Here is a 22,407-nt window from a genome sequence, read left to right on the forward strand (position 1 = left end):
GAAAAGGTACGAGCTGGCATCCATCGGCTTGATGTACGGACATTCATTCTGCAGCCGATGAGATGTTTTAAGTGTCAACGTTTCGGACACACTGCAACTAGATGTGAAGCGCAGGAAATATGTATATGTGGAGTAAAAACACATGAGGGTGATCCATGTAAAGTACCCTCAAATCTGTATTAACTGTAAAAGGCACCACAACTGCCGTTCAAGGAACTGCGCCCTATATATAAATTAGAAACTGCTATTCAGGAAGTCAAAACGCTTCAAAAAGTTAGTTACTCTGAAGTGAAGAAAATTGTCAACTCTCGTACACCTCGACCATCGACTACATATGCAGAACCGGCTACTGCTCCTTCCACATCTAAAATGAATGTGCAGCAGTTGCTTAATACGATGGCACCAAGTCTTGCGACAATGATAGAAAGAATCATTGATTCCAAGATTGAGTCGACTCATCAGACAGAAGAAAGTAAACATGAGAAGGCTCATTCCCGGACTGATGTCGTTGACATAAGACACGTATCAGCGCAACCGAAAAAAAACCAGCAAAACCTGCGATTATAATGCCATCAATTGAAGTAATGAATAAAAATTTTGATTTATCTGGCAAAGACAAAATGATCACTCCGTCGTCGAGTAAGAAGGCTAAAAAAACCTTGACAAAAGTACAGGAAAAATCTGTGTCTACCGAAATGGAGGTGCAAGTCATTATTGAGAAAGCATCAGACACAGATGATATAAAAACTGCAACAATGGAGCCTCCAAAAGCTCAAGAGAGCAGCTACAGTGAGAGCATCTATGTCAGCCGGCCCAAGCACAGCCTTAGAGATTGAATCCAGCTAATCAGCCGCTGAAAGTGCATCGCTTCCTAGTTTAGATTCCATAGTAACGATGCTTACAGCACCAATGAAGCTTTCATCACCTGATGTAAGCCGGCGAACGTCATTGGCATCAGAAAGAGAAGAGGATGCCATGTCCGAGGCCTCAGATACACTCTCATCAGGAGTTGAGGCCGTTCGCAGAATGGAAAAACAGTGCAAGATAGGATGGCCGAAAGGAAAGCCTAGACGGTAAACTTTGGATTCGAAAGTTGTATTAGAAATTGAAATTGTGAACCTTTTTTTTTAATTTTTTTTTGAAGTGGGACGGGGCTAATTACCAAAGCAGTCGATGCCTCAAAAAAAAATAAATAAAATAAAAGTATTCAAGAGTGTTTTCATAGATTGCTCACATCATCTTGTCTTAAATTGTTGCATAAAACACATTGAAATATTTTGATGTAATAAATCTGGATATTAGGGCTTGATGAACGTAATTGAAGCATATTTTATGATGAAACATTTTGAATAAAACTATTTTAATGTTGTGTTTATAATAAATTTAAATTAATCTATCTTGGTGATTCACAGAAGCGTTGCATTTTCCAGTCTATAGATACTTATAAAGAATTCAGAATTTTTAAAGTCCTCATTTTTAATCCAAAATTGACTTTTCCAAGTATTTTTAGTTACTGCATCTTATAGATCAAGGTCAGTATGTATAGCTTTATTTTAGGATATCTAGTTTTTGATACCAGAAGACAAAATGTAAAGAAACAGTTGCAGTTTTATTATGTTAAAATACAAAACTTTGAGAAGAAATAGTTAAAGTTTACAAATGGATAAATAAGAGGTAAGTGGTGCGTAGTGATTTACTGATGTTATTTCATTGCCTGACTAGATGTTAAGATGAATTTAGAACATTAATTTCATGTACATAATTAGTTACTTGGTGTCAATTATTTTGAGAATGCAGTAGAAGTTGAGCAATATAAAGTAATTTTGTATCGCTAGTATGTATACTGTAACATTTAAAAAAATTTTTTTGTCTTTACAATTGTAATTTTTATATATATATATATATATATCTTTTAGGGAGGTAAGAGAAGGTGTTGTAATATTTGACAGCAACAACAACAGGCTCGGTAATTCAAAGAAAGCAGCAAGAGAAGGTATCATAGCTGTTATCTGCAGCAGAGTTTCCATGGCTATACCCACAATGAGTAATGAAAAAACTTTATTCTATTTATAATATTATAATTACAAAAACATTGTTTCAACTGGTGTAAGGAATTTTTTTATATTTTAGAAATTTGTTGAATAAGATGGATAAAAATCAATATTTATCACTGATTTTGATCTGATTAGATTGATTGATTTTAACAAAATTTATGGAATGTGTTTTTCTTGGCAGCTGGTATTAAAATACTAGGTCATATCACATATTAATTTTTTCACAAAACTTTGCACTTATTTTGGTAAAAAGCAATTCTCACTAAAGATACATTTTAGAAAAAAAAATGTTCTAATTAAATTTAAAAAAAATAGTTTCTACTAGCTTTTATCAAGATTTTAAGTTGTGGAAAATAGCTCAATGCCAAAAAAAATGTTATTTTTCATGTGGTTCCTTGAAAGCTACAACCTATAGAAAAGACTTTTAAGAATAATACAGTTCATATAATTAAAGCTCAATAAATCCCAATTATCTTTTAAAAATTAATTATCCAAAAGTAATATTTAATTATTTAGAAAGTAACAATTTTACTTTTTATCTATCTTTTATCTTTTATCTTTTTATCTTTTAATTTTTATCTATCTTAATCTTGTAATACAAATCTTTCTTTACATTATATTACATCACTGTTCAAAGTAAATTTTATAATGTTATTGATCGCTAGTCCATTAATTAATAATACATGATTGAATTGTAATTTGGGCACTGGAATCTGTAGGTGCTCTGCTTCTGTATGACTAAATGGGTTCATGGATCACTGTTGTTGAGGTTCATATACAGTGTTGTTTCATGGTTTTATGAATTGCATTGGACCTTCATAGAAAATTCAGGACTAATCATCACAGTATACCATCTAAGAAATGGTATACTATAATGCATAGTAAAATTTCTTGAAACACGGCTCTATATCCTGGTCAGTATGTTGGTTCAGCTGAAACCTCCAGTTGCAGATGAGAAGATGATTAACGAGAAGAGATTAACAATGATAATGAGAAGATGATTATTAACTATATTCGCCAACTTGTAACTGAGTATTTCATTTTTACTGCTATATTTTACAAGATTTTGAAGAAATATTGGCAATTTAAGCTGTAATGATTACAGTTGACATGATTACAGTCTTGATTGGTTGTGATGAAGAAATATGACAATGAATTTTATATTGATATAACTGAAGAGCGATAACTGATGAAAACTTAATTTTATAAACTTGCCCTTATAGATGAAACAGCTTTCAATCTGAGTGATGCAGTAAATTTTCGTAATATTGTGAATTGCAAACATCCACATGAGTTAGTGAAATACGTGTAAGTATAAAAATCGTACTTGTCGCATAAAGTAGAAGTACATGTCGCACAAAAATCTGCTGCTACCAAGCATATGCTGTTTACAATAACTGCAGTTGAGCTTTGGAGTAAAAAATTAAATCACTCCTTGTATTTAGTTTGGAAAATTTTTGTGCAATATTGAACAATATACTTTATACTTTTATATTGCTACAATTCTTGCTCTATTAAAACCCAGATGTTCTTACAGTGGTAGTAAATAGGAACAATGTTAATATGGTTGGGTGTGGTAAATATGGCTTGGATTTTGTGGTTAATTTATCAATTTAAATAAGGTCTAACAGTGTGACATAAAAATCTAATAAACTGGTGTCAAGCCAGCCTGGTGAACAGGCTTAACAGTTTTGAAAAAATTGAACCAAATAATATTCTAATACTGTACACTGAATAGATTTAACTTTAAATAGTTTTCTGCCTTAGTTATTCTTAAAATCTTGTTGTACTGTTTCTGTCTTCAGTTGCCATACCAATACTTGTGGATCGCCTTGAGAAGCGTGGAACTTTCAAGACATTTCCCAGAGGTCCAGTTGTAGTTAATACCGTGATGTGTGCTGTTATCCTTACATTTTCCACTCCACTGGGCTGTGCCATTTTCTCTCAGACAGTTCCTGTTAAACTAGATCGCCTAGAAAAAAATATTCAGGTAAAATGATTTATTCTAAATAGATATTTCCTTCTGAATAGAGAAAAAAAAATGTGTGTAATGGATTGTTGATGATATAAAAGGGCATGTTGGTATACAGCAATTCATTAAACTCAAAGAAGAAATCGACAAAAAACTATTTCACTCCTCTTCTCCGCAGTAAGTTTGGCATAGAATATTCATACTCATACATGGTTAATACCACTTTTGTAAGTGACTCGAAGTTACCCACAATGTTAGATTTTGGCACCACACAGAAAACCTTTTCAAGTATATCTAATCAGAATACTTCTTTATAATGGACATAACATTTCATTAAAGCTTGGTAGATTGGTTGTCTGTATTACTAAATTTTTTCAAAGTTGAGGTTAGATGTTTTGAAATGGAATCTAATTGAATAAGACTAATTTATTGTAATTCAAATTTATTGTATTACATCTAATTATTTTTATATTTTAAAATGTATTTTGAAGCTCACACTTTAATTTAGTTCTAAATTATTTAAGTTAGTGTCTTCAGTGTATACTACCTAAATAAAATTTTATTTTACTTTTTATAAAATATTGTTGGCGTGTTCCGTTAATAAAATTATCCCAAAAAGTAGAAATTTTCAACTTATTGGTGAAATTTTAAAAATTATTTCATCCTACGGTGAATATTATGATGTTCCAAACTTGGCAAATTCTGCCTTGATTATTTTAACATTACTTATCAAAGTTTGTTCAGCAGGTGTTTCCTTTAGTTAAACCATTTCTCTGGTGACTGTGATGGACCAATTGCTCTCAGGTTATTATGTTATCAAACGTTTAAAAATTTCTAATAAAACTTTTAGATCACTTGCAACCTGTAGGATCCCTGAGGACTACTGGCACAGCTCTTGGATGCATATTTGAAGTGTGTGTATGTCTGTCAGAAGTATATGATTTTGATTAATTGCTGTTATTTTTTCTGAACTTATTTTAAAAATTTGCATTTAGCTCTATTCCGAAGTGGTAACAAAATTGTATTCCAAATGGTAGAAACAAGAAATAGAAGTTGAAATTACTAACTTTTTCTTTTGTTTCAAGTACATGTATGTAATTTTTATTTACATGAAATATTTATACACAGAATCATAGTTTTGAGTTTAAATTTTGTAGAAATTTTAACTTACATTAAGGATTTGTATATTTTTAACTTATATATAAGATATTTTTAACTCGTATAAAGATAAGAAAAAAATTCTTAGAGACTACCATTTTGAGATTTCAGTAATACAGCTATTAACATTTTATTTTAAAAAATAGTTTTGATATTTAAAAAAATATGAGAACAAAATTATTCATTAGATTGACACATAAAATATACTTTTTGCAAATGTTCTGTGAATTTTTATGAAGCAATTCAGATAAATTGTTATTTGCCTTGCCTAACTGAGTCACCTCTCCTTTCTTTTGTCACTAAATTACAACTTCTACATTTTTGAATTATACTTATGTTTCTTTTACCTTTCTCATCTGTTTTAATTAATCTATGATTGCTTGTTATTCCAGCTTGGAATAGTAAAGTTATCTTAATGTTCAGTTAACCTTGAGATCTAAAATCAGTTATCTGTATTTTATTTTTTATAATTTGTTTGCAAATTACTAAAATATTTATTTGTAGGTATTTTCATCAAAGCTGTTAGGGCAATTTAAGAACTGTAAACTGTAAGGGGTAATTTATAGAACCACCGAATCCTTGGTTAAAATGCTGAGAGCAGGCTAAGAAATTGTCATTTATACCTTTATACCACCTTTTTCAACTCTTATCACTAATATATTACATGTGTTGCATTGTTGCATTCAAAGGCAAATGGGAATGACACACACACACACACACACACACATATATATATATATATATACACACACACACACACACGTGCGCGCACGCATATAACTTGCTTATATGATTGCTATAAAAACTTAATATATATCAGTATTTTATTATACAATAAATTTTTTATAGTGTAACACAAATTGTTAGACAACAACGTTGTAACAACCGTAAAAGTATTACAATTGTTATAACAAATGAATAATGCCAGTTATATAATGATAAAAATCATATGTGTTACAAATATAATTTATACATGTGGAATAACTTAGATCTAAAAATATATAAACTACCTATTTTCATAAAAATGTAATGGTAATAAAAATTGATTTTTGCATATTTTTAGAGGTAATGATTTAATAAACTTTTGTAAATTAATTAAAGTTTAATATTTAGTAAAGTTTTAGAACTGATAAATTGATGTAGTTTGATCTTGATATTCATTCAATGATGTGTCTTAAGTTATCAATACAAAACTCATCGGGTTTATTTTGCAGACATGTACTCCACTAATAGTATAAATTTTAAGAGTACAGTATGTAATCTCATTGTAGACGAAAATGGTATTTGATATTTTTATTAATTCACTTATTTACTTGATACTTGACATAAATTGATATCTGGTATACATTCAAACTCATAAAATGATAAACTACAAGTAACCTGTTAAAGTAGGGCAAAAAAAGCCAGAAGCATGTAGGTTTTTAATAGATCTGAAAACAATTGCCAAAAAAATTTCAGCTGCAGCTGAGGGGATCTATATCTGTAATGTGGTAAATTAAGAAAGAATCTATAGAAACATGTTTATCTTGATGAATGTTTATTTTCGAGCACTCCTAAGAAAAATATATCAAATGCTGTGGCTAATGTAAATTTCTTTGACAGATCAGTCTACATTCATCTGTCATTAATTTTTATATAAAAGATATTGTGCTCATTCTTTAGTGATGTGTGGTCTTTAGTTTATGTGGTGCATTCTGTTCTTTCAGTGTTAGCTTGGTTGCCCTGTGTTTGTTGGGCATTGCTCAGTAATAAACCAAGATGTCAGTTGTTGAGTTGTGTTTGAACATGCTTCGTTTTATTTCACGATGTTTTGTTTATTGGATTCAATAGTTGCAAAAAAAAAAAATAATGGTTATTTTGGTAGAGGAACACATTTTTCTTATTGTACATGTCTTTCATGAAGGTGACAAGTATAAAAAAAAATTCCAAATACTCCTGTTCCTCACCACAATGCAGTTAAAACTTACCAAAAATTTCAGGCAAGACGCTGATCTAAGTGGAAGACCACCTAAACTAAATGAACAGAAGCTGCTGAATATTTCAGATGATATTTTCGAAAGTCCATGCAAGCTGTAATAAAAGCACTGAAACTTTTTCTCCTACGAAGTAATGTGTGTTCAAGAACACACCAAAATAAAATCTTTTCGAACAAGAAAAACCTGGCAGTTCACCGGACATAAAATATAGATACTAGAAGAAAACAACATCCAACCCCCTACATATGGTGAACTCTCCAAGTCCAATCTGTGCATTGTAAGCATTGTGGGCATTAAATTGTGCAATCTTAACTTGTCTGATGATATTGAATTGTAATACATTGTGATAAACCTCTGATAACAAGCACAATCCTTACTATTCACAAAGTGCTTATGGTCCTTCCGAAGAGGTCTGCAGTTAACACAAGACTTTTTAGGACACTTCTCTTGTTGTATACCTCATCCCCTCAGTGGGAGCACACTACCATCAGATGTTTGCACAGTTCAGCTGTGTGTCCAAACTGGCAGCTCTTGAAACAACTTGAACATCTATATTCTTTGAAACAATGCTGAACATATTCTTTGGTCTTAGATGAATAGAAGTCAATAAACAACCTGCCCTCTGACACAAAGCCTTTAAATACTTCAGAACTCACCTCGAACCTAGGTAGGTGTGAGGGCTCACCTCAAACCTACCTGTTTTGAATAACAATCGACAATCAGCCTTGAGGGCTGCCTCAGCCATCTTGTGTATTCTACTCCCGTATGAGAGTCATTGACTCCTCCTCAGATAGATGTCGATCAATATCATACAATATGACCTTTAGGACACCTCTTCCTTTTAGGGGTGACTTTCATTTCTGTTTAACCAATCTCAAGGGAGTCAGACATAACTTTAAATAATTTGTCCTTTATTTCCTTGTTAAATTTCACCGATACCCCTTCCTTTAAATTAATGAAAACAACCTCAGGCTGCTTTTGAGACAGACTGGCCTCTCGCATCTATGAAACGTTCAGTTACATTTTTCATTTGTTATGGGTTATACAGTGAATAACACCAGAGATGTAGCAATATATTTTGAATAGCTAACTTGTATAACATTTTTTAAGTGTACATATACTTCAAAATAAATCTTTTACAGGTAAATAGCATGTGCAATCATTATTTTAAATGGATTAAATAATTAATAATAAATGTGATTAATTTATAAAAATAATAAATTTGAGTTGTTTTTTTTTTTTATATATACAGGAAGCAGCTAAGAAACTGAGTCTACCACCTACAATAGGGTATTATAATAAGGGCCTGTAGTATAATATCTTAATGGGTATATGTATAACATAAATTATAGTTTTGTGCTCAATGATTATAAGATTGGTGCGATAGGAGAATAAATTACAAAATTACAAAATAATCTTCTTTGATTATTATAGAGTTCAAGTGAATGCAATAAATAAAAATGTGCAATATTATTAGATGTATGAAAAAAGATGTATTCAGGTGCAATATTATAATTATGTATCTGCATGTAATGATTTCTAATACAGACTTAAATGATTTGTCATTATAGTGTCTATTTATTCTAGTTTAATAAACTGATTCAAATATAATTCAGTTGTATGAATTAATAATTCACGTAAACTGAAGTTTTATTATTAATTAAAAATTTAGTCTGTAGCATTATCCAGTTGTAAGAGAACTCTTTTGGATCAGGGAAAGTGAAAATACTGATCCTGATCAAAATAAGCTAGTAAACAATTTTTTTTTCAATTATATACTATAATAAAGCTTTTTAAATTATTGGTTTTTCATTAACAGAATGGATGGTTTTTTCTAATAAACTGAAATGTATTTTTTTTAAGTCTCTTTTTTAAGTAATTCATTTCTTTTATGATCAGAATTTTTTAATGAAATTTTTTATAATTTGATCATTAATCAATGTACATTTATAGTACTTGAGCAAAGCACTATTAAGCAATAATAGAATAACTAATGTAAACTACTACAATGCAGTAAAATGAGTTATTCATACAATAAAATATAAAATTAATAAATTTTATACTTTGTTTTAATAACAAATTACCAGTTAGTAATTTCATAGCATACAGGAAAAAAATGATAAATTGAAACCAGTTTATTAAAAACTACTTCAGCCACTGGCATTTTAATCTTATTTTCAAACAATTCAGAGGTATTACTCCCTGAGATGTCACACTGTTTGTATAATCTTGAGGTTGAAAGGAATGCAGTTTACCATCTTACTCAGGACCACTGTAAGATTATTGTTTAAATACCCTTTCTTTTAAAAAATGTAATTTTTTAGTTGTTAATTACATCACATATGTTTCACTTTATTGTATATATCAAAATATAATGAACTATACTCATTGACTGTAATGAAAAATTTTATCTTTTTTGACAGATATTAGAAAAATGAAAACTTTCTTTTGATTCACATTTAGTATGTGTGTTTTGCTGATTCTTTTTTAGATTAAATTTTAATTTAATTTAGTTTAATTTCTTTTTATATAATTTTATTATTTGTACTTGATAAATTTTGGATAAAATTTTTATATTATTTTTTGGATTTTGGATCGTAAATAAATTTTACCCACCACCATTTCAGGTACAGACATCATACCAACTTTTTATTTATACCATTTTTCTTACCTTAAAGAGACCTTTAAAATGATGTATCATGCAAAGGGTGCTGCTATTTAAAGTATTTGAGTTATAACCCCTGGGCCACCTTCCAAGAAGGGGTTGAAATTCTATTTCTCATCAAAAGATAAAATAGTTGACCAATACTTTATCCTGAAAGCTACAGTGTTCTACCTGGAATGGTTTTAAAGTTGTTGAAGGGTTTCCATGCTTTTGACTCTCTCTGCATATTCTTTTTATTGTCATATGTTCATGATTCGACCAGGATATTGAAACTAACAAACTAAAAGTTTCTTATAAATATAATTTATGAATGAATATAATACTGTCACTTTTTCACTATTGTTTATCAACAACTTACCAAACGACTTCTGCATTCACCAACCCCCTGTCCATAATGGAATGCTTGTGATGTACTCTTCACTTGTTACCACACGAGTGTTTCGTGTGGTAACACTTGTTACCACATATATCGCTGTATCGACAGCAATATCAGTATATAACGCTGTCACCACAATTGTGTCGAACATGGCCTCCCAGAACTACTGTCTTTCTCCACTGGTTCCTGACAGTATTTATACCTGACCTGCAGAACTAGTACCCACCTCATCCCTTAACTGTTGAAGGATAATGATCTCTCACCAAATGTTGTTGGTTTGCAGGACACCTCTTGGGTGCACCCTAATAAATGTGTGATGCAATTTCTTTCTGGCCATTGTGCTTTTAGGGACAGACTGCAGAAATTCAGCCTGGTAGATTCTGGGATGTCCTCAGTGTGGACAATTGGATGAGACCTGCCATGTTCTTTATGAGTGCTCAAAGTACGAGTTAATGCATACGGAAACCACCTGCCGGCTTGATGTTATCCAGTCGGTGTTGCATCTCCGTATAAACTGGAGGAGCCAGGGTAAATGGGTAATAGTAGAGAGTTTTAGTGTACTTAGAAAAGGAAAGGATTGCTGAGGAGATCTACAGCTCTGCTTGGATTTCTCTTTTATTCTATTTTTGTTGATGTTTTGTTTTATAAATTATGTTTTTGTTCTTGTTCTTGTCCTTTGTTTTGTTTCAATGCCACTGAGTTGTTATTGTTCCGTGTAATATTTTTATGTTTCATGTTGTGTGTTGAAATCATTATTACCTTTTACGGGTGGGTAGTTCAATTCCTTTGTTTTGTTAGGCAATTTCAGTCTTGCTTAAGACTCTGTGAGTTATGTTTTTTTTTGAGTTCATTAAATAGTAGTACACCAATGGGAAGTCACTCATGGCATTCGCATCAGTGGCATCCTAGCCGAGGCAGACTGGAATATGTCAAAAGCTGAGGTTTTGAAGGTGACCTCCGGTAAAGCCCATAAGTGCTCAGAATGGAGGGGTTGGTGGAGGGTGTCTTCCCCTATGGGGTCAGGATGCTGAAGCATAATAATTTTCATCATCTGTGTTCTTACAATTTTCCGTTTTGCAGGATCCTGCATCTTCAATAAATAAATAAATATTTTTTAATATAATTACAGAATTTAATAACTTAAGATCCTGCAAAAATCAATTCTTGGAATTAATATGGTAAGTTTAATTATTTAATTATTTGTTGTTTTGGTGGTTTATATCTCATTTTACTAGCACAGTGGTCGATTTGTTAATAAATTATTTGAATATATATATATATGTATGTATAAAATAATGATTCAAAAATAACTGAAAGGATCTTATCTTATCCTCTATCTTATAATGAAAGGATTTTAATTTTAAAAGGATTTAATCTTTTGTATAGAAAATTTATTATGAAGTTACATGGTTTTGCTATGGCATAAATTTGAATAATAATTTTTATAAAGACAAAGTTTTCTTATAGGTTTTTATTAAGATGAAATATGTTAAAATCAGTATAAGCTAACATTTTTATAGGTCTATAATTTTTGCAATCATTGTTAATATTGCAGTTGTTAAAAATTTTATCAATAAATGTATAACTGTTATTAGATTCATTATTATATCATTCTTTTCCCTTCTCTGTATTAATTGAAAAGTTAGTTTATGTACAAAAATGTGAAATGATGAAAATTCAAAACCTTCTTATAGGTGAAAGCAAATCAGTTATCAGTTTAACCCATTTTTTACCACTGTCATATAAACAAGATACATCAATTTTGCATGTTAATAATAAATAACAATTAGTTACCACTATTATTTCTTTCACAATCATTAATTTAAACTCTATGCTGTACAAATACTATATAAATTTTAAATGAGAGTGTACAGTGGGATAAGCGATTTAAGGTCAGACCATTAATAAAAGTGGTTAACAACTCTCTTCCAGTTCAGTGTTTCAGATGAGAAATTATCTGTTCACAAGATGATTATTAAATATTTTGGGCACAGTCGTTTGAAGCAGTTTATTCGTGGCAAATCTGTGTGGTTTGCCTATAAATTTTGAGCGTTATGTGGTGAGAGCAGCTACTGTTACAGCTTTGATTTGAATTGTGAGAAAGAATTTGGTTTGAATGATGATATTGCTTTAGGCACAAGAGTTGTTGAATCCCTTCTTGTTGTAGCAGAAGATCATTGAGCCATGCTAGTTTTGAGTTATTAAAAGAAATGTTTGAAATTGGTTTTAGAGTGCTGGGTACAATTAGAGAAAATCATTTAAAACAGTGTTCATTGGTAAATAGCAGAGATTTTTTTTATTTTGTTTTAAACATTTGATTCGTTTGATGCTACCCTCAATTCTTTTTCGTACTGTGACATTCTTTTAACATTGAGTTGTTTAATATTTACTACATTCTTTAATCTTAAATATCTACTTCATATATTCTAATTTTTGTCTTCATCTAAAATTTTTACCTTGTATCCAACCTTCTATTATCAAAATAACCAAACATGGATGTCTTAATATCTGAATTACTCTTCATATATATATATACAATATCAATAATTAGGAGAGTAATATAAGGAAAAATTTTTAACTTTTTGGAAATTTTTCATTTTTTCAATTTTTAACAATGCCTTATTTTTTAGAATTGCATAAATAACAAGTGGTAAATATTAAAAATTAAAAAACACGTCAGCTGAAAAAAAAAACTGCTAACACACATGGCTCTTTTTGTTTTGGTTTTGATACCATCATGGTTTTTGTAATATGTTAGCAAACAGCCCGTTTAAATTTTGAAAATCGGAAGATTGGTTGCGAAGATACTATAAGAACACCTGACTGCATCTCCAAAAACAGCGTCACAAAGCCATCCCATTTGTTATTAAGGAGATATTAAGAAATCCCGAATTCAAAATGCTTTTAATATAACGGTTAATTATTATTTTTTTAATATTATTCATTCGATTGATTCAAATCAATCAGTTTAAACTCAGTTCACACAGTTATAGAGGCTCACAGTTCATTAATTCAATTCATTAAAGTTTGTGCTTCAACCGGCAAATCCACACTACTACAACACTGCTCTTTTGATTCGTTCTGATGAAAAAAAAAATATATTTATGGTACAATGACACAACAGTAGTGTTGTTACTGAAGCAACCAACTACAATTCTGTTGAGCCATTAGTGTCAGTAAGTAGACACTGCAAAGAACAAACAAAGAAGGTGTCAGTGCCTATACTAAAATCAATATAGAGGTAAATAAGTGAATAAGTGTTGACCTACACGACTGGCTAGCATCAAAACATTCTATCAATATTAGAGGTAAAAAATTGTATTGGCCTATAATAATAAGAATTTTAGATATGACTGTCATAAATGCTTGGATTATTCATAAAAAGTTAACAATGAAAAGGCAGTGTGTCTTTGTTGAATTTCCAAAGATGCATTACAGTAACTTATTTGTGATCATCCAACTCCAGGGAAAAGTTGGTTGTGCAATGAGGTGATTAAAGCAAGTGCTCAGATATCAAGTCTTTTGATGATATAACAAAGTAGACACCAAATGAAAAACTGCAAATCAAAACCACTGACATACTGCAAAAAATGTAACGTGACCCTTTGTGAAAAATGTTCTGGACCATACCATTCTAAATAAATTAAATAAAACACTGTTTTAAATTGCATATGAAAATGTAAGTTTAAAAAAAAATAAAAGTTTTCATGTTTCATTCTTGAAGATATTTATTTAAAAAATTACTCTGGTATTTATGCATAATAAAAGAAATATTATTGAAAAGTATTTTACAGTACTGTTTCATTTTTAGTAAGAGGCAGTTTTTTCAAAACAAATACAATTACTTACCATATGACTGGCATTTTTGGGGCTTAGGGTTAAAGTTATTGAATTATGTTGAACATACCACTAATTTAGGACTATGGCAAGGCAACTACAAAAATTTTTACTTACAGATGAAAAAATAATAATTTGGTAAAAAATGATGGTTGGTTAATCACAACTTGATTTGCTAAGACAGTATGATTTCTTCTTTCTTTTAGGATCATTCTGTTTATGAGCTTCCAACAATCGAATGGATTGTTGATATTAAAAATCAGATCCAGTTAGAATTGAGAATATTTTCAATAGTGGATGAATTTCCAGAGTGGATGATCAGTATTCAGGTTAAGCTGGTCAGTCCTGCCATTCTTCCTAATGCATTTTGGATCATTATGTCTATGAGCTTTCAACAATCTGGACTGAGAGAGATAACAAGAACAATTAAAAAAATAATATAAATAAAAATGTTGTATTAAATATAAACTTTCTTTGAATTATTATTTACAAATTAAAAATTTTGTCACTCAATTTATCAGTTTTGTTGCTCAGTATACACATATGCAAACTTTTAAATCTCAGTGATTTTGCCTTCTATTAGAGGATGCATATATTGCTCAGAATAAACATATGCAAACTTCTTCTTAATATGCAAACTTGATATTCCCTTATACTGGAGGATGTATAAGCAGTAAATTAGAATAATAATTATTTAACATGGACACCAGTATGGATATATTTTGAAGTAAACATATATTGTTCAGTTGTAAAGCTTAATACTTTGTGTGAAAATTGGAAACACTATTCTTCACTTTTCCTAGAAACAATACATAATTAAAATAAATTACTAGCTGAGGTTAGTTTAAAAACAGCAACACCAGTCAGTGAAGATGGTCACAAGAGCAACTGAAAATATTAAAAATTTTTTTTATAAAAGTGATTTTGTGTGTTGTTGAGAAGTATATAATAGGAATTTAAATTAGCAGAAGAAGGGAGATGAATTCACCTTTAGAAACCTTTTGATTAATTTATATTAATATACACCTATCTTGAGGTAGTACCATAGTTCCAGTATTATTGAGCTCTATGAAAAGATCTAGCCAACTCAAACTAATAGAACTATGTTGTAGTAACTGATTAAACATTATTATAAAGCCATTCATAAAAACAAAAAATGAGTTTTGTAAAACAAGCTCTTATACAGACAGATAAATTTTTAATTATTCAGTAAAAATTAATACTTTCAAACTAAGCCATCAATTTTTAGAAAAACTTGGGGAAGAACATTAAACATTGATATTCTGTACTGTTGTTCAAAGACAGAATTGTAATGTTGTAAAAATGTTGATTTCAGTAGTAACAGTGAACAGTTAATATTTTTAAAAAAATACAAAATAAAAAAAAAAAAATTACAAAAATATATTTGATTACATATTAAATTTTTTTTTTTTAAAAAGCTTTTATTTAATTAATATTAACATTAATAAAAAAAGGAAACAAATTAGAAAAACCACTAAAAAGTAAAAAAAAGAATTAAATCAAGTTGAGAATTAAAAAAAAATATATATTAACAAATATAAAAATGCACTGAAAAGTAAAAAATAAATTATATAAATATCTAATAAATAAAAAATAAATAAATTTAATAATTATTAATTTTTAAGATTAAAAAATATTTAGTTAAATAAAAGCGTGGCGCAGTTTTTATAATTTATTTAAAACAACACAACATTTATTTTTACAACAATTAATCTTCATTTTCATTTTCAATAACGACGCGAGGAGGCGGAAAGATCTGCTGGAACCTCTCCAGTTGAGACTGACTAGCTACAAGTAACAATCTGGGAAAATGTACCCACTCGCTTTCTTTGTACGTGTTCTCACATAGTGGAAGTTCATCTTCGAATTCTGCTTGTAATCTAAGCCAAATTGAACGCACTCTTTTCGCTAAAAGTTTCATTTTAATTAATTATGAATTTTTATTTAATGAATTCATAATTACGATTACAATTATAATAATTAATAATTTTTCAGATTACCGTCAAAATGTAATAACTTTGTGCAAGATTTCTAAACTTAATTTTTATTTTTAATCTTATTAACCCTTAAAGTTCATCTCGGTGCAAATTTGAATCATCAAAGAATTAAAACTTGAGTTATTTTATTACAGATAAATAAAGTATATACATATACTAAATAATCTCATTAAACAAAAAATATATTTTAAAAGACAGCAAATGTCTATACTTATTCTAAAACATTGTTTGTTATAAAAACTGCGCCACGCTTTTATTTAACTAAATATTTTCATTACTTTTAATTTTAAAATTTAATAATTATTACATTTAATTATTGATTATTTATTAGATATTTATATAATTTATTTTTTACTTTTCAGTGCATTTTTATATTTGTTAATATATTATATTATTTTGTTTAAAATTCACAATTTGATTTAATTCTTATTTTTTACTTTTTCGAGGGTTTTTCTAATTTGTTTCCTTTTTTATTAATGTTAATATTAATATTAGTTAAACAAAAACAAAACAAAACAAAAGTTACATACGTGTACCAAATTTCATTGATTTTCATACGATAGATCAAAAGATATAGCAGTTGCAAGATTTGATTATTCCTAAAGCGAGTTAAATAAAAGTTTTTATTAATAGAGTTTTATTTTAAATTGAAAAAATTGAAATAGAAACATTGAAGTATACAATTCTTCGACATTGTCAGTAGAACTCATGATTGAATCAAGTTTATAATTGCTACACATTATCACCAAATGTATTTTCTGAGGCAGCATACTCCATTCTACGTAATGGAAAAACTCATTCTATAAAATATTACTTTTTAAGACTTTGGGGGTTGGTATCCGCATGGCCCTAGCCTCTGCAGCTTTCTCCCACTACACACTAAGCTACTGAACCTTTTATACCATACACATACACCACAACACAAACGCTACAAAAAATGGTAACGTATACCTTTGCACAGCAGCACGTCATCTTACACTGTCTCTTCTTAGATTTAGTCGTAGTGGTGTTGCAACATCTTATGAAACCCGAGATGGAAAGTATCGTGCCGATGGGTGGATGGCTGGCTGTACTTGAAGGTATTACTTGAACGTACTTGTACGTGATCTAAAATAAGTCCTGTGGGCACCAGGGTGAACCCAGTTGTATGAAGCCGTAGCTCCAATACACGCGCGCTCTACTGGAGTTTTCCGTTTTATCGCCGGTACTCTTGGGAACCGTACAGCAGTCACAAATAATAATTTTTCAGCGGTTGGTTGGTCCACTTGAAAGATCTAACAAATCTGGGAATTATAAGATACTTCGACCGACTTTGTTAGACGAAGATTTATCTAGTGGTGAGGAAACAAAAATCGTTCGGAGAGAGTGACATTTTTCTGTACAAGGTTTCTTATGATGAGATACAGTGAAGAAGGTAAAAACTTTGGTAAGGTCTCTTTCTCCCTTCGTAATAAATAAGAGCATCGTAACTGATTGTGGGTCTCCAAAATCTGTTACAAAGCTCAGGAGTAACAAGTAACGAAGAGCAGTGCCGGAAACCTTTTCTTTTTTCTGTTTTTCTGTTTACCCTGTGGAACTATAAGGTATTACTTACAGGGTGAATGAGGATGATATGTATGAATGTAAATGAAGTGTAATCTTGTACAGTCTCAGGAGTGATTAATTGAAACCCAACCACTAAAGAACACCGTTATCCACGATTTAGTACTAAAAGTGCCGGAAACTGCTAATCCTTAAGTATATAGGGAAAGATGGAATGGTAGTAGAACCCTATAAGACGCTGAATTTCAGCAAGGGAATGTTTTTTTGGCGTGTGACTTGGCTAATGTAGAGTTATATGAAATAACAGAAGAATTGTCACCGTAATCAATCACGTCAGTACAGAGAATAATGAGACAGGAGAATGGTGTTGATGTATCGTATCTTCGTTTTAAATTTTTCAATCCGTCCGTTTCTGATAAAGTAAAAGTAGGTACCTTTCTATCCGTGTGCGACAATATATACCTAACCCCAGGCGCTGCTTCCACTGTCAAGGTTTTGGTCACAATAAAGATGGTTGTCCGAAAGAACAACTTTGCGTTGCGGCTGTACGGGGCACGATGACATCACATCCGCTGAGGTAGAAAAAAGTGAAAATTTTAAAGGGCCACACTCGGCAAGGTCTCGATAATTCCCCATTTACAAAGAAGAAAAAGCAATTTTGAAGCTTTTCTGTTCTGAAAAAAGTGCTCTTTTCTGTGGTTCGTCGGGAGTGCAGAAAGAGCCTCAGCATGAGGAATTCCGTACAACCTGTGTTAGTTGTGTTCAGGCTCTCTCTTCTAACAATATAAAAAAAAAAAGCGAATGCAAATCTTACAAAGAACTGACCAAATTGGTAGAAGCCTTATGAGATCAAGTAAAGTCCATTATGGCTGCATTTATAGCTATGAGTACTGGCAAGAAAGTAATTTCTGCTGCCAGAAAGATCGATAGTGGTTTACCTAAAACCACTAAGATCGGTACACTAACACATAAAGTTGTTGCTGCACCGATTACGCAGCCAACTACCAAGATCCCTGTGAAGGGATCTATAAAAACATGATCATCTGGCATGGCATCCCAGGTTCCAAGTCCCTTCCACCATCTCGACTGGGATATGGTGGCGGAGTCTGTGTGTAGTCAGTCGTTCAATGCAATTAAGTGATTAGCACGTTTTGTAAACATAACAGATATTGAGTCGTAATAAATATATATTTATATAGACGGATTTCTGAACGGATATTTTAAACTGTGAATATTGTTCATATTCATAAAACTTTATTTATATTGCAGCGCATATTTTTTTATTTTTTGTGAATATTTTGTATCAAAATTTGAGGATTTATTTATTTAAGTATTATTTTTTATGAGTAAAATTATAATTTTTAATGACAGAAAATTTCATACATCAGATAAATTTTTGATTTTGCATAAATAATTTAAATTTACCAAAAACAAAATTTTGGATAAAATACACTATTATAAAATAAAAATATTTGTATCATATTTTTCATCAGTCGCTGATAACCCTCGTCCGCCTATTCAATTGTCATCCGAAGAATTAATGAAACTTAACTAATCGAAATATATTCGATGAACTTTGTTTTATATGATAAAGTCTTCAGTACTTTTTAAACTGTATAAAAAAACTGTGTAATAAATGTTATTTAATTTAATTTGTTATTTATTCAAACTTTTATTCATGGTATTTAATGTTGCCTATTGATCGTTTGATTCAGTTCAAATTTGTTTGAATGCGTAAAAAATTATTTTTTTATTCATGCCAAAAAGTATAACTTCTTACGTGCGTACATAGTACACACGAGCTTTTTTTATGAGAAATTTAATCAATGTTGACTCAGATGTTGTTATTGAGTGCTTTTATTTGTTTCTTCTTATTTTAAAAAATCTGTATCCCGTTGTCTTATGCAGAAATTTTATGTAGTCAGATCTACATCTTTAATATTTTAATAGTACGAGTACTTCGTTTATTCCTGATATGAGATACTATACTTGTCTGGTGAGTTTGTTCTACGAATGAAATTTTTTTTACATGTAAGGTTCATTTATTTACATGTAAAATTTTATTTATTTTATTCAAGTTTATTTTACTTTTTCTTATTTATTGCATACGGTACCTGCTTTTTGTTATGTGACCAAACATTTTAAACGGCACTTTTTAATTACTCAAAAAAATATGATGTAGAGACATTTTTAAAGAATTGTGCAAAGGTTTTTGTTTTTTATGAAAAAAATCATTCTGAATTAAAAAAAATTGTTCTGAAAAACAACAAATTAATTTTTTCTGGATGGTTTTTTCCATTCAGAAAAAAACAGGAAAAAATACTGTGCGTTTCAATAACTCTTAAAAAATCTTTTACTTCCATATTCTAACAAATAAAAAACAGAAAAGTAGTGCTGTGTCAGTTATTTCAATGATTTCACTTACGAGTTATGAAGACAGATAAAAGGTTTTCTAATGGATTTTCAAATTTTGGGTAATGTGTATGTTGTACAGAAAATTATGTGTTGTTATTTCATTAATTTGAACGATATTTACTAAACATAATAACTAGACTGGTAAATTTATTGGCTTCAATTGGACTCTGAAACATTCACTGAGAGATTTTCATTTTTAAAATACTTGACGTATATTAAACAATAATTTTAAATAAGGAGGAAGTAGATCTAAAACCTTTTCATGGTACACACGTATATGAATTCACTTCACTTTTTTATAAACTTATTTACATCCTTAACAAAATCGTATAAGTATATTAAAAACCCAATAACCCGGACTAGATGGGAACGAACTTAATCCAGATTATCAAAAGTTTAGATTAACTAATACGTAATGATCGGTTTTAATTATGATTTTAGAATTCAAACGTTTAACCAGATCAGTACTAATAAAATGTTTCGGAGTTTAGAAAACTTATGCGTACAAAAAGTTTAGGATAATTTACGAACTTTGTATACCAAATCTTTGTATCTTCGCCGCTCTACTAAATCGCCTACCGTCTCACTAATCCAGATTATAGCATTAAAAGACATGGCTTGACTGTAATCATCCACAAAATATAAGGGGATATGTTTTATATGTTGTTAGAAGAAACGGAACAAGATTTAGTGATACTCATACATTGACATTTCCAGAAGTAAATTAAGGTTACATGTACGTACTCAGCGTGCCCGACCGAAGATACTTCGAATCAGCAACGGATTTTATCAGGGCTAAAACATTTTTTCCTGTTTAGCCTCCGGAACTACAGTCAGGTATTACTTCAGAGGATGAACGAGGATGATATTTATGAATGTAAATGAAGTGTAGTCTTGTACAGTCTCAGTCGACCATTTCTGAGATGTGTGATTAATTGAAATCCAACCATTAAAGAACACCGGTATCTACGATCTAATATTCAGTCATGGATCGTGGATTTACACTCATACATATCATCCTCTGAAGTAATATCTGACTGTGAGTCCGGAGACTAAACTGGAAAAATGTTTTATCAGGGATAAAACTACCCGAGGCCTACCGTACGTTTCAGACACAGCCTAAACCAGGTACGGATACCAATCAACTTATTGCGCCCAAAAACCGCTCCGCCTATTAGAAAACGGTTAAAGGAGTCTAGCCCGGCCCAGACCGGTATAATGCACATCACCGGGAGGGAAGCCCTAATCTGATCTGTACAGATAAAAAGCAACAGCTCCACGGCCTCTATCAGCAAGTCAGTTCGAGACGTCACCGGCAAAGCGAGCTCACTCCGAATTTGAAAGAACAGCTTTCAAATCCAGCAGAGTAAAAGACAATGCTTTATAATTAACTAGATATACGACACGATCAGGTTGTCTGCCAGGTCGGCTCACCTAAACACAAATGTAATTTCTCTTATATTAACTAAGCAATTAAAAGAAATGTAATAGATGATCTCATTAAAAAATAGCTGCTACAATTTAACGCAGCCCGAAAGTACTTCGCTAAGCTAATCCATTGCTCTCAATTTAATATATTTATTACTTCTTGTATCCCCAGAATCCCACTAACATTTGTTTATTTTCACTGAGGATTAATATGATTCTAAATACGGCTTACAGAGAACTAAACGAATCGGTTTCAGAAAATTCATGTTTCGCTCTCCAGTAACTTGTTAACATCTCGTCAGAAAACTAGCTTTAATAATTTTAAATCTGATAAATTTCATTCATAAGAGAGTTATTTCTGTTTGTAATTTTGGCCCTCAAAATGGTCGGTAAAGTTTTGTGTATGCCTGATACAGATAATCAGAAGTACACTTAATGAGAACGTACTGTATTTTATGCGTAGAATTGTCCTCTTTTTATGTTGCTTCATAATTCTTCGTAAGATAGCAGCACCAGTCCACCTAATCTAATCTTTTGTTTTTCTTGAGAGCAACCAGTAACCGCCTAGAAGACGTTACTTCGGTCGGTGCCAAGTGACATTGCTGAAGACTAGCCCCCCTTAGTGCAGCTTGAAGCTGATCTCCCGATGGGGTCCGTCTTGGATCAATAAGACATCACGGCATCCCTTCCGGTTGCCATGGTGATTCTCCCCAAGAGTACTACCCTTCCGTTCCCCGTTACTAGTCTGAGTCCGGGTATGCAGCCCACGCATAGCCCCCCCTTGAATCACGCGCCCACCCCACAAATCTCGAGGGCCCTCCTCAATGCGTCATCAGAACGTCCTGATCCAGCCATCTGCTGGACCCGAACGCCCTCAGCAAAGAGGCTGCTTCCCTGTCCCTGCACGTGTCCACGATTCGATCCCCTGGCGACAGAATCTTTTTCGCCAGTTCCCCCCGAAATTGT

General features: G+C 31.1%; 1 protein-coding gene across 1 annotated transcript in view; it reads left to right on the top strand.

Annotated features, from left to right (window-relative positions):
• The window catches only part of LOC142318152 (sideroflexin-1-3-like), a 68,897-nt gene extending 59,324 nt beyond the window's left edge, over positions 1-9,573 (top strand). Inside the window, exons 6-8 of the mRNA XM_075354697.1 lie at positions 1,917-2,044; positions 3,860-4,044; positions 8,413-9,573. Coding sequence (XP_075210812.1) covers positions 1,917-2,044; positions 3,860-4,044; positions 8,413-8,472 — 373 coding nt within the window. The 3' untranslated portion in view covers positions 8,473-9,573. The remainder of the gene's footprint in view (positions 1-1,916; positions 2,045-3,859; positions 4,045-8,412) is intronic.
• Positions 9,574-22,407: the final 12,834 nt, after the last annotated feature.

This window comes from Lycorma delicatula, chromosome 1, assembly GCF_047948215.1.
Source record: "Lycorma delicatula isolate Av1 chromosome 1, ASM4794821v1, whole genome shotgun sequence".
NCBI lineage: Eukaryota > Metazoa > Arthropoda > Insecta > Hemiptera > Fulgoridae > Lycorma > Lycorma delicatula.